Genomic DNA, 22,234 nt, shown 5'->3' on the forward strand with positions numbered 1-22,234 from the left:
ACACTTACAAAAACTGCTATAAAACGCGAACGCCATATCCGATCGCCTTGAAATTTGGCACTCACAAGGGGGTATAAAGGCGCATCTCTGTACCAACTTTGGCTGGAATACGATAAACAGGCAAAGAGTTATAAGCGATTATTCACGAAAAATAACACCAATATGTTGTCACGCCTACAGGATAAACCGCGTATGGGAAGAAGCTGAATATCGGTGGGTGAATAGTTTAACTATTGAACCTCAAACCTTTTGTGGTTTGAAAGAAATCGAGCTAAAAACCAGGAAGATACAACGAAAAAACCAACAGTATGTAACAATTACGCAATCGAGATTAGCTAATAAAAAACGACTGCTTGCCACGCCTACCAAGCAAAATGCTTGGGGTAATGCTTTGAAAATCGCTGTACAGATGGAGTTATCATCTTAGAAAGGCTCTTCAATGGTGTAGAAGAATCCCACTTAAAGCCACGGAGTTATAATACGAAATCCAACTTGGTGTAGCAAGTGCGAGATGGAGATACTCTAATAGAGCAGTCATCCTAATAGAGCAGTCATCCTAATAGAACAGTCATCCTAATAGAGCAGTCACCCTGAACAGAATTCAAGAGATCAGTTAGAAATAAGTAACCTGTATAGAGATCAGCTACAAACAAATCACCCTGTAGAGAGTTCAACTACAAACAATTCACCCTGTTCAGACATCAGTTAGAAGAAGTTTTCTTGTAGAGAGTTCAGTTACAAACAAATCACCCCGTTGAAAGATCAGCTAGAAGATGTCACTTTGTAGATAGTTCAGTTACAAAGAAACCACCATGTAGAGAATTCAGCTACAAACTAGTGACCCTGTAGATACATCAGCTAGAAGAAGTTACCTTGTAGAGAGTTCAGCTACAAAGAAACCATTCTGTAAAGAGCTAAGCTGCAAACAAATCACCTATACAGAATTCAGCTACAAACAAATTACCCTGTAGAGAGATCAGCTAGAAGAAGTTACCTTGTAGATAGTTCAGCTACAAACAATTCATCCTGTACAGAGCTCAGTTAAAAGAGGTTTCCTTGTAGAGAGTTTAGCTACAAACAATTCACCCTGTACAGAGCTCAGTTAAAAGAGGTTTCCTTGTAGAGAGTTCAGCTACAAACAAATCACCCTGTAGAGAGATCAGTTAGAAGAAGTTACCTTGTAGATCGTTCAGCTACAAACAATCACCCTGTAAAGAGATCAGCTAGAAGAAGTTGCCTTGTAGAGAGTTCAGCTACAAAGAAACCATCATGTAGAGAGTTCAGCTGCAAACAAATCACCTGTAGAGAGTTCAGTTAGAAGAAGTTACCTTGTAGAGAGTTCAGCTACAAAGAAACCATCATGAAGAGAGTTCAGCTACAAACAAATCACCCTGTAGAGAGATCAGCTAGAAGAAGTCACCTTGTAGAGAGTTCAGCTACAAAGAAACCACCATATAGAGAGTTCAGCTGCAAACAAATCACCCTGCAGAGAGATCAGCTAGAAGAAGTTACCTTGTACAGAGTTCAGCTACAAAGAAACCATCATGAAGAGAGTTCAGTTGCAAACAAATCTCCCTGTAGAGAGTTCAGCTAGAATAAGTTACCTTGTAGAGAGTTCAGCTACAAAGAAACCATCATGAAGAGAGTTCAGTTGCAAACATCTCCCTGTAGAGAGTTCATTTAGAAGAAGTTACCTTGTAGAGAGTTCAGCTACAAAGAAAGCATTCTGTAAAGAGCTCAGCTGTTATAATTATTTTCAGTGTTTATCATGTCATCATTTGTCTTATCAGTATAGCTAGCTAGTGGCAATCTTATACATATGCAGATCTAGGAGGCGGCCAAGGAGGGGCAAGGAGTTTTAGTATACAACAGTGTTTATTCCACTAAGAGGAATTCTAGTACACAAGTTATATTTAGTTGCATAACTTTATTCAGTATGGCTGGATGAATGATAGACATACAGTTTTAAGACTGTAGTTAGAGAAAATTTTAAAAATTAGACCTATAGGTTTGAATTTGGGAGCATTTTTGATAACATTTAGCTAACAAAGTGTATGCTTGCAACGCATATAAAGATTAGTTAGCCTATTTGAGATAAAACCTGTTTGATGGTAAAGTGTACTAAATCTAAAATAAGGTACAGCTATAGTTAGTGCTGAGCGATAGTAAAAATTTTACTATCACGATAGTTACTCATTAAATATCACGATAGTGAATACTATCCCGATAGTTTATGAAACACTTTGCTCTTAACAAAGTCTTAGGTGTATAGCCATGATTTGCAATCATGCACAGTACATTTGTTAATTAACTGCGTGGGCGGCCGATGAATATGGACTTTTGGTATAGCTTTTACGGGCCACTCCTTTGTAAGAAAGCTGGTAATACCAACTGTAAAATAGTATAGAAAGGTTGCTAATACCATTTTAATTCAGATCTGTGCTTATCATAACTATCACGATAGTGATATCCCTACTATCGCGATAACGATAGTGATTTACTATCGCGATATATCGCACTATCGATACTATAATGACAATAGAATTGTGACTGTTCTATTAGAGTAGTGACTGCTCTATTAGAATATCTCGATCTTAGCACAAAAATCAAACTTATTTGTCTCACTTTCTTTACAATGTACAGTATAACTGTAAAGTGTACTTATAACTGTTGTCTTCTCTTTGTCCATTAGTTTTCTCTACTTTTGAACAGTATGAATGCATGATTCCAGTTTCTGGTATCAATATAGTGCCGTAGGTCCAAGGACGGGCCAGGGGGCACAGCACCCCTTGCACCACCCTCAGATCCGCTTATGACCTTATATATTACTAAGTATATAGCTATATTATCCTGCATGAAAATACCTGTGGATATAAACAGAAAACTACCTCCACTGGTGATAGAGAACATTTGATTAACATTAATTGGTGCTGATAAGGTCAAGTCTTTATTCTTTGATCAGACTCAGGTGTAACTTAACACATGCAGTGTGTTCCATGGAAGTATTTCAGTTAGACACTCTCCCCCACTACTATATTATGAATTCTTGCCTAGCATATGAGTAAACTAATTTTCAGCATGCACAGCAGCTTGAGCTAAATAATTCCACTTGCCTTAGCTTCTTTTTCTTGACTTCCCACTGTACTACATCTATAGACCTAGGAACACTGTCCCTCCTTTAGGTTGGATGGAAGAATTAGCATCCAAAGTGTTGATGTACTCCTTATACGTTGTGTCAGAATTCTCCAAGTGATCTACAACTTGGTTATAGTCCAGAGCTAGCTACATTCAAATCGCTAGAAAGTAATTTTTAATACTGTGCAGGCTTCCCGGGGATCTTGTATGCACAAAGACAATAATTACAATCTGGGCACGAAATGATTTGATCTTCCACTTCACAATCCATTTGAAAAACCACTGAAGAGTGTCTTAGTGTGAGGTCTGGGTTTATATACCTAGCTGAGGATGTCAAAATCTCTCTAACCTTATACGGTAGTTCAAAGGTTACTCGAGAAAGCTACTTGATTTTTTCTTAGCTAAGCCATGCACTAGCTTATAAGGACGTCAAAATTTCTCAAACCTTAAGTGACAGTTTAAAGATTAAATTACCTCAAAGCTAGCTACTTGATATTTTTGCTTAGCCATACATAACTTATATCCAATCCAAGATTCAATCCCTTCAGAGAAAATCGCTTACTCTAGCAGTGGTCCCTATACCTCGGCTGTCCTCGTTCCGGTTTTACTCCTGTTGGCCGTCCCCGTCCCGGTTTTACCCTTATTTTCCCCGTCCCCGTCCCGGTTTTACCCCATCCCGAGCCTCGCCCCTCGTCAGCTCAGTGGCCATGCAGTGATAGTATGCATTTTAAAAATTTATTTGTGATGGCTTTTTTATTTAGTTTTTGTTCGTAGTGATTCTGATTTTGCCTCGAATTTTGCCTCGCCGGATGTTTCTTCACCAGAGTTGTTATCATTGATGAAAGAAAGGTTACCAGGATATGTACAGAAATGTTTTCTTGCATCAGGATTTAACACGGAAGAATCTATTGCTTACATGGATGCATGCAGATTCTGTTAAAACAATGGAACATTTGTAGAGAAACAATTTTCACATGATCGTAGCATGCACAGCAAGTTCTTACCTACTAGTTCTGGGTCCTCGTTTGAATTTCCTCCAGGTCACAAAGTTTTGATCTTGAAGAATTATAATACCAAGCATTCACATCTACATTTGCGATCACATCTACAGGAGATTCTAGACTGAATCTTGCCAGATAAAAGAATTCCCCTCCGCACGGCGTCGCAAGCGTAGGTCTAGGATTTTAAGCACTGAAGTAGTTGAAGTTTACTGCATATGTCAAATGCCAGATGATGGTTGCAAGATGGTATGCTGCGATAGATGTAATAAATGGTTTCATGCTGCTTGTGTGGACTACTGTGATGATATAAAATTGTGGTACTGTGTTGAATGCAGCAAATTTAAGGAGTGGAATCTATAGGTAGCTAACATTTATAGCTACGTGTTTACGTTATTATATGACACATCATGTATTTGTAATTGTCGAGGTAGCTAATTGTCATTGTGCTTATATTATGATTATTGATCTGTTTTGAATTGAGTTGATTGTATACAACATAGGCGGCGGAAAGGGGGGGCTAGGGGGCTTAGCTCCCCCTCAGAAATGAGTTTATAAACACTTCCGCGAGATCTAGCTATATGTGGATATACTTAAAAGAGCGGTCACCAACTCTAACATGGTGTGATGATCAACGAGTCATAACCTCGCCGTGATTGTTTTAGCTTCTTTACGCTCCGCCTTACCATGCGCAGCCACGTCCGGGCGGCAACATCATTGGTCTACCGCGCACGTGACTGTACGCGGCAAAAATGACCCGCGGTAAAATGTTAAAAGTGAGGAAATGAGTATCCTAGAGTTGTTCAGCAGGTCCAAGCGTTTACAACAAGCGACTGCAGCTAAAGTAGTGAAGGAAATAGAAGTGATAAACATTGATGCAACTGATAGCGAACTCGAGTGTGAAAGCAATCCAAAATTTGATGATACAACTGAGCTAGATGATGGGCTTGTGTGTAGTTACAGCTGTGGCCAAGAAAGTGATGATTGTGATGGAAGCAGTTGTGAAGAGTTAAGTGAACTAGAAAGCTTCTGTGATGAAGATTTGTTGAGGTAAGCCTAGCTATTACTGGTATAGCCAGCTAGATGTATAACCACTACACTGCGACAGCCACACTTTCAGCTCTAAACTTTATACGTAGAATAGGTATGATAAAATGCACTGTTTTAGTTACCATGTTAAACTGCAATTATTAGAACAGCATGGAGAACATCAGCCATTAGCACTTATACACACTAGACAACACACTCTCACACATTATTGTTTAAGTCCATTCACATTACAGTCATGCATATATTGTAATTCTAGCACTAGAAGCCTTGATAGTGAATCAGATAGTGGTTGTCACCCTGCTGAAGCTAGTAGCTCCAAGTCTCGTGATAACTCTGCTAATCCTCAGTGTGCATCTCAGTGTTGCAAAGATCGCGAATTTCCTTTTCAGCCTAGAGCTATGCTGCATACAAAGAAGAGACAAGGCAAACAGAACAGGTCATTTAATACTAGGTGGTACAGAGATCATAAATGGCTCTCCTTTTGTATCCCAAGGAAAGGTTTTTTGTTTTTATTGCCGCAAAGCTGCTTGTGATGGTTTATTACCCTCAGGTTCTAGAACTGATAGTACGCTAATAGCTATAGGCTTTGACAACTGGAAAAAAGCAAAAGATAAGTTCAGAACACATGAAAAAAGCCAAATTCACCGTGATGCCTTGTTCGCACACAGAGCACATAAACAGCCTCCTGTCACTGCACAGTTGTCCAACCAAGTTCTCAGGCAACAAAAGTGCTACAGAGATTTTCTGATGACTGAGCTTTCATCGTTAAAGTATCTTATGCGACAAGGCCTTGCAGTCAGGGGACACAAAGAAGAGGAAGGAAATCTTCATCAGCTTCTGAAGTGTCGAAGTGATGATGTTCCAGGATTGTCTAATTGGTTAAGAGATGGCCAATATCTCTCACATGAAATAACTGATGAGTTGATTGGAATGATGGCCCACAAAGTTCGCAGTGATATTCTGTCTGAAGTACGTGAAGCAGAGTGGTTTGGCATAATTGGTGATGAAACACGGGATGAAGGTGGTATTGAACAATTTGCATTGTCATGGCGCTGGGTTGATTCAGAATACACAGTATATGAGGACATTATTGAGCTAATTGACGTGGAGCAAACTGATGCAGTAACTTTGGTTTCAGCGTTGAGAGAGTCCTGTAGGAGAATGGTTCTTTCCCTGGATAATTGCCGTGGCCAAGCATACGATGGTGCATCCAACATGGCCGGTCACTTAAATGGAGTAGCAGCACGTATACTTAAGGAAGCACCAAATGCACACTATGTACACTGCTTAGCACATTCCTTGAATCTTTGCTTACAAGATTGTACATCTTCATGCCCAATAATTAAGGAATCTTTGCTTTTAGTAACTGAGCTTTCTACAATGGTACGTGCATCGCCAAAACGTTTAGCTCTTTTTAAGAATATACAACACCACCCATCTTCTCAGGCACCAAATATAAAACCGTTGTGTCCTACTAGGTGGACTGTTCTTACTGGAGCCATAAACTCAGTTTTGCAAAATTACGGCACCCTTTGTGAAACTCTAGATGAAATAGGTGCAGATACACGCGGTGAGCCAGCAGCAAAAGCACTAGGATTACGAGCATTAATGACTAAGTTTGGGGTTTTTTTGGTTTGAAATTTTCAGAGGTAGTGTTTAGTGCTACAAAGCAACTTTCAGTTACTTTACAAAGCAACTTTCAGTTACTTTACAAAGCCATGATATCAATGCACAACAAGCTATTTCAGCTGTCAATGCTGCAGTTCAGTATTTTCATAGGTTAAGATCTCATTCATCTTATGACAACTTTTACAAGTCTGTTGTTGAAGCTGCTAAGGATCTGACTGACAAACCAGCTTTGCCTCGACAAAAGAGAATTCCTAGGAGGCATAACCAAGGTGCTGAAAATCACCACCATACTATACCAGATGAATACTTCAGGCAACAGTACTTTGAGGTTTTAGACACAATGATTGCTGAACTTATCAGAAGGTTTTCTCAAGCATCATTCTCTTTTCTCCAAGAGGCTGAAAAGGCAATAATCCATTCTTGTAATGGAGTGCATGTTGAATTGTCAGAAACCTTTCAGAAAGCATGTGAAGGTGATGTGGATGTGGATTTACTTGCTACACAATTGCTACTGTTGCCAGATGTAATAAAGACAGCCAATCAGCAGCATAATTTTACAATAAAGAAGGTTACTTCAATTTCCACTGTGTGTGATGTTTTCAATTCGTGCACCTTTGCTAAAGTAATGCTATCAAATGTCCATCAGCTGCTGCGGATTTACTTGACTGTTCCAATGACATCTGCTACCGCTGAAAGAACTTTTTCTACACTTCGAAGAGTTAAAAACTATTTAAGAACTATCATGACCCAGGAGCGTTTAAACAATGTGATGCTTTTACATGCACATAAACAGCGAACCGATAGTCTGAATCTTCAAGAAATAGCAACAAACTTTGCTGGCCATAATAAAAGACAAAGAAATTATTTTGGATCATTTTCAAACTGAACTATTCAGAGCACTGACAGGATAATTTATCACTTATGTCAATATTGTATTATCATCTGTTTTTTTTTGTCCATTCATCTGGTGTGATTTGTAATATCAAGTGAAAAATCTTTTGCTTTGTAGCTACAATGGTTTAATATATGTATTTCTGGTGTAATTTACCATACAATCAGTAAAGCAAAAAAGGTTACAGCATTTGCTGGGAGTGCACAGTGGTGTAGCAGACCCAAGCATCAGATCAGTTTATTTGCCCCATCATCAGCTCCCAGAGCAATTAAAGACGTGGGCTGAATCCACTGAGTGACAGTGGAATCTACAGTGTTTTTTTAGTGAGGTCTTGCAGCACAGTAATAAAATATAGCTAACATAGCTAATAACACAACATCCATGATTGTAGAAATAGCACAACTCACACAACAGTGACAAACTTGGCAACCGTGTAATTTTCGCTAATCTTTTCTTTGTGAACAGAGTTGGGAATTCCAAGGGGTTTCCCTACGAGTTTGTCGATTTGTGGTAGGAAGCATTAAATAGAAGTGAGATCATGTGATGATTAAAACAGCGCAATATTGTGACGATGAGTGTTGGACAAAGGATTGACATTAATTCTTCCAATAGCGGAGTGGACAGTTTGCATTTGAGTTTAAGCTACGTATTTTAGCGTAACTCGGATCAGAGAATTAGAGGAGAGGCAGCCTGTGGAAGTGTCAGAGACATGAGGATCCGTTTATCCACGTAGATACAACAGTGATGAAACGGTATGGAGTATTTGTTCAGTCAGCAATTGTTTGCTTTTGTTTTTTTGTAGGCCAACAACTCTAGCCAGTGCATTCATCACGTGATAAAACACTATAAGCGCCTCGTGCTTTAATCCAAGTTTCTACTAGTAGTAGCCGGGTATTAAGACGTATGTAAATGTAAGATTAGAAGACCAATAGTTGGCTAGCGTTCTCATCGAGGAATGTTTGCATACGGTAGTGTAGGTAGTCAGTATAATATAGTTCTATGTAGTGATGCATTACACATTTTAAAATTGCTATATTGATGTCCATATGTGACCAAATTTGCGAAAAGATACCTTTTTCACACGTAAAATTTGACCCATTTTTTGAACTTTGAAACTTCATAACTTTTTTTATCATTGCATATAATTGCTTAAACTTTTCCATGAGTGCAGATAAAGTATCTGGCTGCATTTTGAAACTAAACGCAAGTTAATCAGTGTAAGGAGTCAAGTGTTACATCATTTTGTTTGCTGGCATGTAAAATGTGTGGAAAAGGTACCTTTTCGCAAATCCGGTCACATATGAAGGTGGGCATGCGTATGTGTGTTGTATAGCTGAGTGCCTGAGCATGGCAAAAGTCTGCTGTTCTGAGAGGTTCTGTTCCTTGTCAGCCCCCCTCACTGGAGCATCTTCCTCCGCCACTGGTATACAAAGTTTGTAAACATTAGATCTATATAGTTACTTGCTTTTTACAAGATAAAAAGCAGCTTTCTGGATCATTCTTACGCTCAGAAAACCTTTTAGCTCGCCTTTTAGAGTATTATTGAGCTTTTCACAGCTAGTTCCGTAGCTAGCTGTAACTGGATATTTGGAATTCGAAATCTCGTACAGGATTCTAAGGTCGTGACGGACCCCTCGATCATATCGTATCATGGCGATGTCAAAAAATGTAGGGGAGCAAAGCAAGGAGCCACACACCATATAAAAGTTGTGAAAACTATCCATGTCCTTCCTCACCAAAGTGTCATGGCCCAGGTACATGTTCCTGGTAATTGCCCACTGTTGGTGGAAGATAGCTGTCACTTGCACGAAGCTGCGGGCTTGCTGCTAGAAGATATATATATATATATATTTGTTAATGTACAAACTCAATCATGAGTATATTCGTACATATGTAGTTAGCTACTTATTTACAAATTTATATAATTGTTAAATAAATCAAGAGGTGGAGCTTGGATAATATGATAATCTAGTTGGTTCCATAATTTTATTGTAAAAGGAAAGAAGGAGTTCATATAAGCATCTACCCTTGTTGGCAACTGCAGAAATCTTTGATGGTGACCTCTAGTTGTGGTGTTGCTTGGTCTAAACTGTTGGTGCACATTAATATCTACCATGTCATTAATTATTTTATACATTAGTGAGGCTCTCAAATTATTTCTTCGCTTCTCCAATGTGTGCCATTGTAAACTGTTCAACATTTCTGTCACACTAGCTGTTCTATTATAGTTATTCATCACAAACCTTGCTGCTCTTCTCTGTACCATTTCTAATTTATAGATGTTGTGTTCATGGTATGGGGACCACACTGTACTGGCATATTCTAGAATGGGGCGAACAAATGTATTATAGCAGTAGCATTTAACTGTTGCAGGACACTTTGCTAGATTCCGTTGTAAAAGACTTCTTACTGAGTTTGCTTTTGCAGTGATCATGTTAACATGTTGTGTCCATTTAAGATTTTTGTTGATAATGACACCCAGATACTTTGTATGACTTACTGATGGTATTAAGGTATTAGATAGGTAATAGGATGATTGAACATAATTCATTTTATTGGTAATTCTCAAAAATTCAGTCTTTGAAGGATTAAATGACATCTGCCAAACATCAGCCCATTGTGATAAAGTATCCAAATCATTCTGAAGGGCTACCACAACTTGTTCAGAATGAATACTTCTGTAGAGTAAAGTATCATCTGCATACAACCGAATTTTTGATGAAATATTGTGTGCAATATCGTTAATGTAACATAGAAACAAGAGTGGTCCCAACACTGACCCCTGTGGCACTCCTGAAGTTATTTTACACAGTTGGCTATATTCACCATTCACAACAACTTGTTGGGATCTGTTTGTCAGGAAGCTTTTAATCCATCTTAATATATTTCCACAAATACCATAGTGACTAAGTTTGCTGCAGAGTCTGTTTATAGGTATGGTATCAAAGGCTTTGGACATATCTAAGAAAATTGCATCAATTTGTCCTGATAGGTTGAGAGTAGTGGCAAAGTCATCAATTGTTTCAATTAACTGGGTTTCACAAGATCTTCTGGATCTAAAGCCATGTTGTTGGTCAGCAAGAACATTGTGTTTATTTAAATGAGAGTAGATATTTGAAGATATTATATGTTCTAGGGTTTTGCACACAACACTGGTAAGAGAAATTGGTCTATAATTTGCTGGTAAACAACGATCCCCTCTCTTAATGAGTTGGTGAAGACACTTTTGCAACTCTACTAGCTCCTTCTACTGTCATCTTAAACTGGAATACTCCAGCAACAGATGCATGTTTTACACTTGGGTTTTGTGTAGTAGCTAGTGGATCGGTTGATCCTTGTGGAGTGTAATGTGGTTTTAACACTGATGGTAAAGTGAACCTTACACAGCCATCTGCTTCAATTGGTAGTTCTCCAACCATTCTGATGTTTATCTTTGCCTTGCTTCCTGATGGAAGATTACCAAGACTTAAGCTAAAAATATCTCCGGATTTCTCCTCCGCATATGCAGCAAACAGTCCCCTTGTAACATCATCGTACATGTCCCTGGCTTTCTCCTTCTCGTGTATCGTGGCCTTAATATTTTTTCCATCTATGGTTGCTTCTAACTGGACCACCGCAAACGATTCTTCTAAGGGAAATCGGAAGGTCACTTCCAAAGGATTGCTCGTGTCATTCGAGTAACTTATAGTTGACGAGACACTAACCAAATAACCCTTCACATTCACGTGAACCGAAACATCCTTGAGTGGCAGAACTGTTTTGTTATCGGATGAAACCAATCCTTCCATTTTCTGAAAGCCGAATGTGGTAGTTTCTCAACTATACGTCATCGTAAACTAATGCGTATAGCCACACCCTATAGTCTATAGCTCTAAGTATGTCACTGGTAGCGACTGGATGTTTGCAAACATGTAGCTAAGCAGTTTATGCTTTTAAGGGAACTGAAGTAAAATAGAACCTGACTGGATGATACAAGGTAACTTACATTGGACTTGGGAGTGCTTACTTGAAGCACTCCACCCTCATTTTTACTGTGCGTTAAAACTGCAGGTGTAGGCATTGAAATGATGTAAAGAGCAAGGAGAAGGCTAACCAACTCTTCTAAGAATCAAGGGGAGGTGCTTTTAATGAGCAATGGCTATAACCAAAATACTCTCACAGAACAGTCAACTAAAATCTAATAGGATTTCACTAGAAAAAGACCATTGCAGCTAGTGTGTGAGTGGAAATTGTATATTACTTTTCTTAACCTCTGCATGCTGCACTGTAATCTGAGCATAGCACCTGCTATAGCTATACCCCGAAGTTGAGCTCTATACTACCATCTAAACTTTTCACACTTAAATCACTAGCAGAGCATTGCATTAAACAACTGTATCCCTATAATTTATAATATGTACACACAAACAGTAGCATAGCAATCCTATAATTGAAGTCATGAAGTATAGTAGCACCATACATCAGTTTCTTGAGACTTACATAGATGACATAGTCACTGTAACAAACTGATCTCAATAATGAGTAAATTTATAAATGCACTTTACTACTGGACACCGGGTCTTTACAAGAGAGGTGAAGGTGTAGCTACCAAGTGAGGTCTCAATTATTAGTTACTTTCAAATTATGTTTCGCTATACTAAATGCTCTGAACATCGCTACATATGTTACCGAAATTGACAAAACAAGGCTTGATATGCATCCATTGTTATGACTCTGAATCACCATAACTCAATGTAGGAGCATGACACTAGTTTCAAATTTTGACCTGGAATTGCACAATGCTATGGAAGAACGTTTTTGGTTAAAGCAGTCAAGTTACAGTTGGTTAAAGTTAGATGTGTATGGAAGCCTTGTTTTGTCAAATTCGGTCACTATGGACTTGCACTGTCTATGTGTGTTGGACATGCACATTTGTGTTTCAGCTATTGCATGGATTCTAGCATAGAGACTCCTTGTGCTAACCCTTGGCTCACAGAAATCAAGTCATAGCTATATATATAGTGGAAAGTTTCTATGATCTTAATCATGATTAGTGTGTGCATGTGCTGCTTCATGGCAATTGCCATAATCAGTTTTATTATACATAGGGTCATGTCACTGAAAAATTCTTCTCATGATCTAGCGTTCATGCCTGGAGCACTGCTCAAAGTGAGGGTGCCTGGTAAATGACTGTGTACAAGAGTCTTCATCATAATTTAGTGACTATAGCCTTTCTTTGCATGTCCACCTCTTAACTGAATTTTTCTTCATTAATGACAATATCAAGGGAAAATGGCTTTTATCTATAGTGCTTGTTTTTTGGCAAGCTAATCTTTCAGCTAGGAGGACATAGTAACAATAGATTGCTCTGTTATCCTTGTTGATCTGAATTCTCACGTATCCACAGTGCACATTTCATTGTAGCACAATAGTTCGAACAATGGCAAACATAAGAAGTATAACAGTTTGGAGTGATGGCACTTGACAGATTTCAGTGGAACGGAAACCACATGGTTAGCAGAGGAACTCATACTAACTACAACTATGAACATACGTACGTACGTAAAAATTACATACACTACACTCCCATCACATGCTTCCGCTAAATATTTGCGACAAGCTTCTCTTCTCAGCGGCAGATCCAGAGTTTGGAAAGAAAGGGTGCACCAGGGTACACTGTCATTTATTTTCCAACTCATATATATATATTAAATAAAGACCACTACACTCACAAAGCATAGTAATTATTACTTACTTACTTACTTACTTACTTACTTACTTACTTACTTACTTACTTACTTACTTACTTACTTACTTACTTACTTACTTACTTACTTACTTACTACTACTACTACTACATTTTAGATATTTGTACTTAGCAGTGAAATAAAAATGTATTATACAGTGGAACCTCAGTTATCCTGACCCAACTTATCCGGATTCTCGGTAAACCCGAACCACGGAAATGACTGCTCTATTAGAGTAGTGACTGTTCTTTTAGGGTAGTTGAAAACACTGATATTTTAAAAAATTTTCTTGATGCTATCTTAAGGTTATTTATACACAGTTTCAGAGATATGGACTTTTTATACTTATGGACCGCCCCTGGTCCCAAGGGGTTCAGATAACTGAGGTTCCACTGTAGTTTCTGCAGGGCTGCACCCCAAAAAAGACCCTCTGCTCACAATATTATATACCTTCATGTAGTTATGATAACTATACAGAGAGCAACTGCTGCACAGTATCTCATTTGCAGTGCCATGGGATGCCATTAATGGTAGAAAATCTTGCAGGTCTGATCTTTCCATATAGCCTTTCATCTTCTCTTTGGTCCATATCTTGGACTTCTCTTCTTCAGCCAACCTGTTACTGGTCAGACATTCTAGATAGATGTCCAAACCATTCCTTCTAAACAACTAAACTGTTTGTCTCTATCTTGTACAACACACATGTTACATGCCTACTGTACACTCTCTCTAGCCACCTTTCCACTTCTGTGGATCAGGGCACATATATAGTGTGGGTGGTATACATCCCTAACAAAGACCATTATTTACATTAATCTCCTCCAACAGAGTTTACTATAATCTAATTTTTGTCTCCATGTTGTCATGTGAAATTATCTGTTGATGTCTAGTACCATGCATCTAACTTCCTCAACTACTCACAAACCCTTATGAGGCACTGAGTCATAGTGGGCCTTCCTTAAGTCTACTTTGTTTGATGTTTTAATGTCATCTTCTTCCTCTTCACACTGGGATTCTAATAACTACTCATCAACCAATCTCTGCATGCAACTGACTGGTCACTACTTTCCCACAACCTCCAGCAATGCAGCACTGTGCCAATTATCACAGCTTGTCAGGTTACCGTGTGACAGGAAATTTTGATGAAAGAAAACACTATGAATCAGTTGCATTTGTCAAATTTTAATTCATCAAACATCAATAAGCGCCTCAAAAGTCAGTGTTTAGATCTGTAATTTCTTGTTTTTCGTCAAATTTTAATTCATCAAAGCTGATTAACTGTGAATTTGTCAAATTTTCTCTTTTTTATTTTCGTCAATATTTCCTGTTGTACAGTACCCTTCTTATAGGTATTGGTCCCAAGCAGAAGTCATTAACTCCTTCAACATCATTATAAAGTACGTATTGTGAGTGCCAGCCTTCACCATTTTAGAGAGGATGTTACATAGATCTTAAGCTTTCTAGTACAGAAGAGGTGATTGCAGCCTTGCACTTTAGTAATGCAATCACCTCTTCTGCACTTGGCCATTAGCCAAGTTCTTCGGTAACTAAATAGTCTCTGCCCAATAACCTCTAACTCATATTATACTGAACACATATACTGTACCTCACTGGAGACAATAAGTAGCTATAGATACTCACACACATTAGAGAATAAGTAACAGTAAAAATTACAAGAGGCAAAGCTGAGTGCAGTTTTGGCTGCTGTGAGTACAGTTATTCCCTAATTGCATGAAAATGTGTGTGACTACACATCCCTACAAATCACATAGTTGCCACCTTATGCTTTGTACTACATGAGAAACTGTGAAATCTCTTTCCTTACAAAATTTGCAAAAATTTATAAAAGTGTACATCTAACTAATTTCTCAATACTAATATGTATGTGACTATCTACTAATACCTCAATAGCCTCACCGAATTCATTGTATCTATATACTTGAATGAAATTTGAAACTGGCAGTAAAATTATTATTCATGCTACAAAGATTGTTGTTAATTCTATTAGCTATTACCTGTATGGAATAATTTGTTATCAGGATAAAAGCAAAAATATATATTTTTGCATGGTAGTACATAAACTACATATATATATATCTAGATACTTGTACCTATGGAGCCAGCAATATGTTTTTTAGCTTGTCAACTGAATTTATCATGATGTATGATAACTACAAACCTGATTTGAGTATGTAAGTACTGTGTTGCTATTTGTGTAATGTGTACCAGTCTCACAAGGCTTTGCAGTAAACATCAGTGGGCACTTTATAGCTAAACACGTGACCAGTCAACATAAAAATCAGTCCTGTAACCTTTCTAGATATCCAAATTTGCTAACTCATGACTTTGCCAAGTGCATTTCCATGTTCTCCAATTTGCGTAATAAAGACTAAGATTTATGTAGCTGCTAAATTATTCAACAAGATATGCTTGCATTAATAATATTCTTTAATACTCATTTTAAAATTGTATTCTGTTGTGAATATTCTATAGAGTAGTGTTTACTGCTTTATTAGAGTATCTCAATCTTTATAAAGACCTACCCTTGAGTTACCTGTATAGCCATTCTGCCCTGTCCTGTTCTTATTTATTTTGCATATTTGTGCTGCCAAACTAAGACAGTCTGGTGTTTCTGCTGCAAGCTCACAAGTTAATATTCAGAGGGGTTTCTGTATTAAACTCCAGAAAACCCTCCTATAAATATGCTCTTGCATGTATTTCACTATATACCTAATGTGTGCATGTCCTCTGTGTGTGTGTTGTGTCTGTGTGTCTGTGTGTGTCTGTGTGTGTTTGTCTCTGTGTGTGTGTGTCTGTGTGTGTTTGTCTCTGTGTGTGTGTGCGTGTGTGTGCGTGCGTGTGTCTGTGTGTCTGTGTGTGTTTGTCTGTGTGTCTGTGTGTGTCTGTGTGTGTGCATAAGTGTGTTGACTTGTGAGTGTGTACATGCATTGTGTGTGTATAATATAGTATGTATGTGTGTGGTATAACTAACCCCCCCAAAACACCTTTGCTGTAAAAAAAGGCGCGTCCAAGAAACTACAAGTATCTGTAACCCCATAATTATACAAACAGCTCAGCTGTAGAAGAAAAAACTCCATGAAATTAACTCGTAACTGAAAGAGCTGATATCTGGAGCGGCCAAGAAGCAATGTTACTACAACTGACTATGATTACCAAAGTTTTACCAAGAATACCTTGGCTGTAAAACTGGAAAATAAAAATAACTGGCAAAAAAAAAAGCTGATATCTGAAACATTCGCATGGGGCGTGGCACTAAATGGAATCTACTAAAAGATTTCTGCTTAAAATGTCATCCCTAGGGAATTTACAGTTCTGCATGCTTTCACCACTTATTTATCAGACATTGGGGCTTGTGTCCACATTGTGTCTTTAAAAGTTATTGTAGGGATTAGAGGTTTGATCGAAGAAAATACGCATATAAGCAAACCAGACTCAGATAGTGTCAGTGCTAGATGGACTGCACAAACACGGGTATGTTGACTGATATAACGTGACGGTAGGTGTAAGATAAGGTTGAGAAATAAAGTGAAATATGTGTAAATATGCCTACTTTTATTTTAGCGAGGTCACAAGACTATGATGACTCCTAAAGATTTTTTTAATGTCGTAACGCCATACAAATCTATTGAGAGATGTAACGTAATCCAAGACTAATAATTATTGCAAAACCGACCCTACACGTAAATAACTCACAGTAGTGGCCGTGCATCTTTTATATGGGCGTGCACTTTATAGTTTCTTGACCGTTTGACTTACCGTGAGTCTTGATATGTTCTACTTTAGCATATAGACCCACCTAATTGGCAAAATCTTTAGTTGCTATACCCTTCTCTTATATAGGGAAACAAGTAAGCTGTGATTGTGGGATTGAATTTTTCCAAACAAACTGTGATTGTGGGATTCAATTTTAATACATCAAACAGTAGTTTGATTTTATTTTTGCTAATATAGTAATTTTAAGAGATTAGTGTTAATTATGTTACTTTAATTGCTACATTTACAAAAGTAAAAAAACAAACTACTGTTGATGTATTAAAATTGAATCCCACAATCACAGGTTGTTTGGCAGAATTCAATCCCACAATCACAGCTTGCTTGATTCGCTATATAGAGAAGAGGATAGCAGTATAACATCAAAGAAATCTTACGATTTCTGGATGTAGGTGTGCAATGTCTCAAGTTAACAAGATTATACACACTGGTGGCAGTGCGTATATCTCATTAAGGCAGTGTGTAACAAGATATACACACTGCCGTAATGAGATATATGCACTGGTAGCAGTGCGTATATCTTGTTAACATTTTGAGTTAGTGTGATATGTGATATATATGCACTGGCTTTCCTTTAATCTGAGGTGTGAAAGTGGTACATATGTGTGTGTGCAAGCTTATAGAGTAATTGTGTGCCATGCAAGGTATGCATTATGTGGCCATTAACGTGTATAACTAATCCTTAGAATATTGCTTTAATGTACAATGAAAGCAATCGTTTCCACATTCCTATTTTTTTTACTGCTGTCATCACTACAAAGATGTACAACTAGTCAGACTGTCTACACTGTGACACCTGATGGTGATTCTAACACTACATGTCATCATTGTCATAACCTACAGCACTACTTGCTCGATACCACCAAATACTTCACCTCTAACACCCAACTGCTCTTCCTACCAGGACTTTATCATCTTCACACTGATCTCATCATACAAAATGTTCACAACATTTCACTTATTGGAAATAGTGAAACTACAATACCAAATGTAACCATTCATTGTTCGCAATATGTTGGTATAGCATTTATAAACATCACTAATCTTGTGATATCAAACATGGTAATTCAGCAGTGTTTGAGTCAACATTTCTCTGATATGTTCTATAACCACATTAACTATTACACAGTACTGTTCATTGCAAAATGTAGTGTTACCCTGTTTCATCTGCATATCCACAAAGGAAATTATTTTATCGACAGCTTATATTATGCAGTGATGGCTGTCAACATTATGGGACAGTCCCACTTTACTCATATCACCTGTTATGGTATATATCTATATTACAATGAAACAAGTGAAGGGATCAACAGTTCTCAATCTGTATTGTCAATTGATAATTTTCAGCAATACTGCAAAGATTACTCCGGAGCAGGCCATTTGGTAGATTTGCATGCATTAGAAATGTCTTACAAAGTCAAACTGAAACTGTCTGGAATAACCATCAAACAAGGATGTTCAGATTCATGCATTTCCTGTGGAACAAACTTGCAATTTATTGGTACGTATGCAATAACAATAAAAGTTGCTAACTGCTCTTTCAGTAACATATTTTCTGGCTTTTTTGAACTCTTTAATTTTGCGAACATAGGAAATGTACAATTTATAAATTGCCATTTCTCCAAAAACAATATGAATGACAATTCAAACAATATGAATTACAATTCCCTCTTGATATTAAGCAATTGTTTATGGGTAAACTTTTCTAAATGCACCTTTCATAACAACAATGGTACAATAGCTAAAATCAAAACAAATTTTCTTAAGATTGGAGAAATTACATTGGAAAATGTTAATTTTTCTTGCAATCATATGCTAAGTAGAAAAGATAGTACACAGAATAGTTTAATTAAACTGGCTAATACCAAACTAAACTTAGTGGGAAACATAGCTTTTCACAATAACACCAATTTTGATAGCATTATCTCACTTTATTCTAACAGTTCACCCACATTCAAAGGAAGAGTAAAATTTTCTAATAATGTTGTGAATTACATCATTGAGTTTATTGGTACTGATGAATATTTAAAAGTGTTAGGAAATACTGAGATATCTTTTTTTGAAAATTCCATATGTGCAACATTTAAAATAAGTATAGAGCCATTCCCATTATGTATTTTTCAGTATTATAGCCCACATGACAACCAAGATGCAAATTATTCAATAACTTTTTATAGTAACATTTATAATGATAAACAGTGTTACAGAAACATTCCACTCACTGATTGTCGCTGGCTATCAAATTCATCATTTGTGAATATACTTCCACTTGATATAAACAAGAAATTCATACAATACACCGACAGCTCTGGAACTTATAATATGGTGCCACAAAGTGCAGAACAAAGAACACTGTGTGTCTGCAAAGATGGAAACCATCCTGATTGCAGTATTAATGAACTGAGTAGCTATCCTGGTCAGGATTTGACTATTCACCTTTACCATAATGTAGATAATCAAGAACCCATACTTGTTTCTTCAGTACTGGATAACAACTTGACATACATTCAACAGTGTACAATACTCCCTGATAACAAACGTTACTTTTTTGTTAAACAGTGTGGCTCGATAAATTATGCATTAATGTTTCCTACTGACAGCTGGTGTGTAATTTTCTTGAAGGTATTTACAGATGAGGATAATTTTCAAAACATATTTTACATTAGGAAACTCCCATGTCCCCCTGGCTTTCTTGAAACAAGTGAAGAATGTGTGTGTCATCCAAAACTTATAAAGTTTGGAGTGCTGAGCTGTAACATTCATAACCAAACTATTCTACGTCCTGCCAACAGTTGGATATCAGCAACATCTCACAACAATTCTTACATCTATTATGTTTCTCTAAATTGCCCACTTCATTACTGCATCTTTCATTCATTACACCTTAATTTATCCACTCCTAACTCACAATGTCAGTTCAACAGATCCGGTGTCCTTTGTGGAGAATGTCTGACAAGTCTTAGTACTACATTTGCCTCTTCTCAATGCAAGCATTGCTCTAATGTCTACTTGCTTCTCATTCTACCCATTTCATTTGCAGGTATCGTGTTAGTCTTATTGCTCTTTCTTCTCAACCTTACAGTAACTGATGGAACTATTAATGCTTTCATACTATATGTTAATATCACTGGTATCAATGCTTCTGTGTTATTTCAGTCATTCACACCAACTTATACCCTTACATCACTGGCTAATCTTGATTTGGGAATTCAGACCTGCTTCTACAATGGTATGGATGAGTATGCTAAGATGTGGTTACAATTAGCATTTCCCTTCTATCTTATCTTCATCGCTACATCACTCATCATAACAAGTCGTTACTCCACTACTGTGCAAAGGTTTACTGCACGTAGAGCACTACCAGTTCTTGCTACACTATTCCTATTATCTTACACTAAAATACTTCACACAGTATCCAGTGTCTTGTTCTTCTATTCCACCGTCATTCAACTACCTAGTGAAAAGTCCAAGATAGTGTGGTCAGTAGACGCAAATGTTCCTTTACTGAGTTTCAAGTTTATTATCTTATTTATCGTATGTCTTACTATATTTCTTATACAAGTGCCTTTTAGTATTGTATTGATTTTAAACAGACCTCTACGGAGATTTCGCTACATCAACAAGTTCAAGCCATTATTGGATACTTACCAAGGACCATATAAAAACGAATTCCACTACTGGACTGATTTTCATCTAATCATACGTGTGGTGTTCCTTGGAATATCAGCACTTAATCACAATGCTAAAGTTCTAGTTGGGGTTATCAGTGTTTCTTTTGTCTGTACAGTAACTGGTATAGCACATCCCTTCAAACACAAATTTCAAAATTACCACGAAATATTGCTATTTTTAAACCTCCAGATTTTATACATTTTTGTTCTGAATGATTCCAGTGTGACTGCTACTAATACAGTTGTTACTATGGCTGCAGTTCACTTTACTCTTATTGTGATGTACCACATCATCACTTACATGTGTGGTGGAGTAATCAGGAACAAGATACAACAAGGTGTGAACACTATTGGAAGATGGAGTACTAACAGGGCAAAAACAGGTCAACGATTTGAGCTTGCTAATGTTCCTGAAGCTTTTAACTATTGTGAGTATCGAGAGCCATTGGTAGCTGAAGACTAATTGTAAATAAACTGTTTAAGGACTTCTGCATTGCATATATGGGAGTTGCCAAGTGATTAGGGTATTTTTGCATACACATACTTATATACATAATTATATAATAAAGTATTATGTTTAGCGATTTAAAAATAACACAGAGTGCTGAGATACGCACATCTTAATAATCTTACCAATTTGAAAGCATGTAAATGGTTTACTACACATAGAACCAAATTCACAGTTATATAAAGGCTTGATAGAGCAACATTTACTTCTAAAAATACCTAAAGTGTGTTATAAAATTTGTTTCTGTGCTCCAAATACTTTAATACTGCATATATATATATATATATATATATATAGCTATGCAGAAAATATAAAATTACATACAAGCTATGTATAATACATACAGTGGTGCCCACAATTCTTAATATCAACAATACTACACTATAATAGATACTTTGAATACTTTCTCAGTCATAAGCAGCTACTGTATATCAGACCTGTGTATTATGGTTATACATGTTTGTGCATGGATACTTGGAAAGTGCTGATAAAAAATAAGAAGCTGTTTCAAGTAATATTGAACAGTAAAAGTGAAGTATCCTGGCTAATTAAATGTTTACACAAACATTTTAATACACTACGTGTATACTGATTGATCCTGAATGATCCATAATATACGATTCATAGATGTTTGGCCATATACAGGTGACAATTAAGGGTTTAAAGTAGCTAGTACTGATATTTCTCAGAAACATTATAGTGCACATAATCACCCACCCATTCAAATAGCTGATTAATTTGTCCATTTAAAGATATGTATATTTGTGTAAGTTATGTAAACAGCAGGGGATGGGAGGAAGTATCAGAGGTCACATGAGTTTCCTTTGCAGTCT

General features: G+C 37.1%; 2 protein-coding genes across 3 annotated transcripts in view; one reads left to right on the forward strand and one right to left on the reverse strand.

Moving 5' to 3' along the window:
• LOC136267435 (uncharacterized) overlaps window positions 1-22,234 on the forward strand; it is a 185,184-nt gene that overhangs the window by 119,121 nt on the left and 43,829 nt on the right. The window lies entirely within an intron of this gene.
• LOC136267537 (von Willebrand factor A domain-containing protein 5A-like) lies at window positions 10,908-11,492 on the reverse strand. Its single transcript, XM_066062701.1, has one exon. The coding sequence runs from the start codon at window positions 11,490-11,492 to the stop codon at window positions 10,908-10,910; it is 585 nt and encodes a 194-aa protein (XP_065918773.1).

The sequence above is a fragment of the Dysidea avara genome, chromosome 9 (genome assembly GCF_963678975.1).
Source record: "Dysidea avara chromosome 9, odDysAvar1.4, whole genome shotgun sequence".
In the NCBI taxonomy this organism is placed as follows: domain Eukaryota; kingdom Metazoa; phylum Porifera; class Demospongiae; order Dictyoceratida; family Dysideidae; genus Dysidea; species Dysidea avara.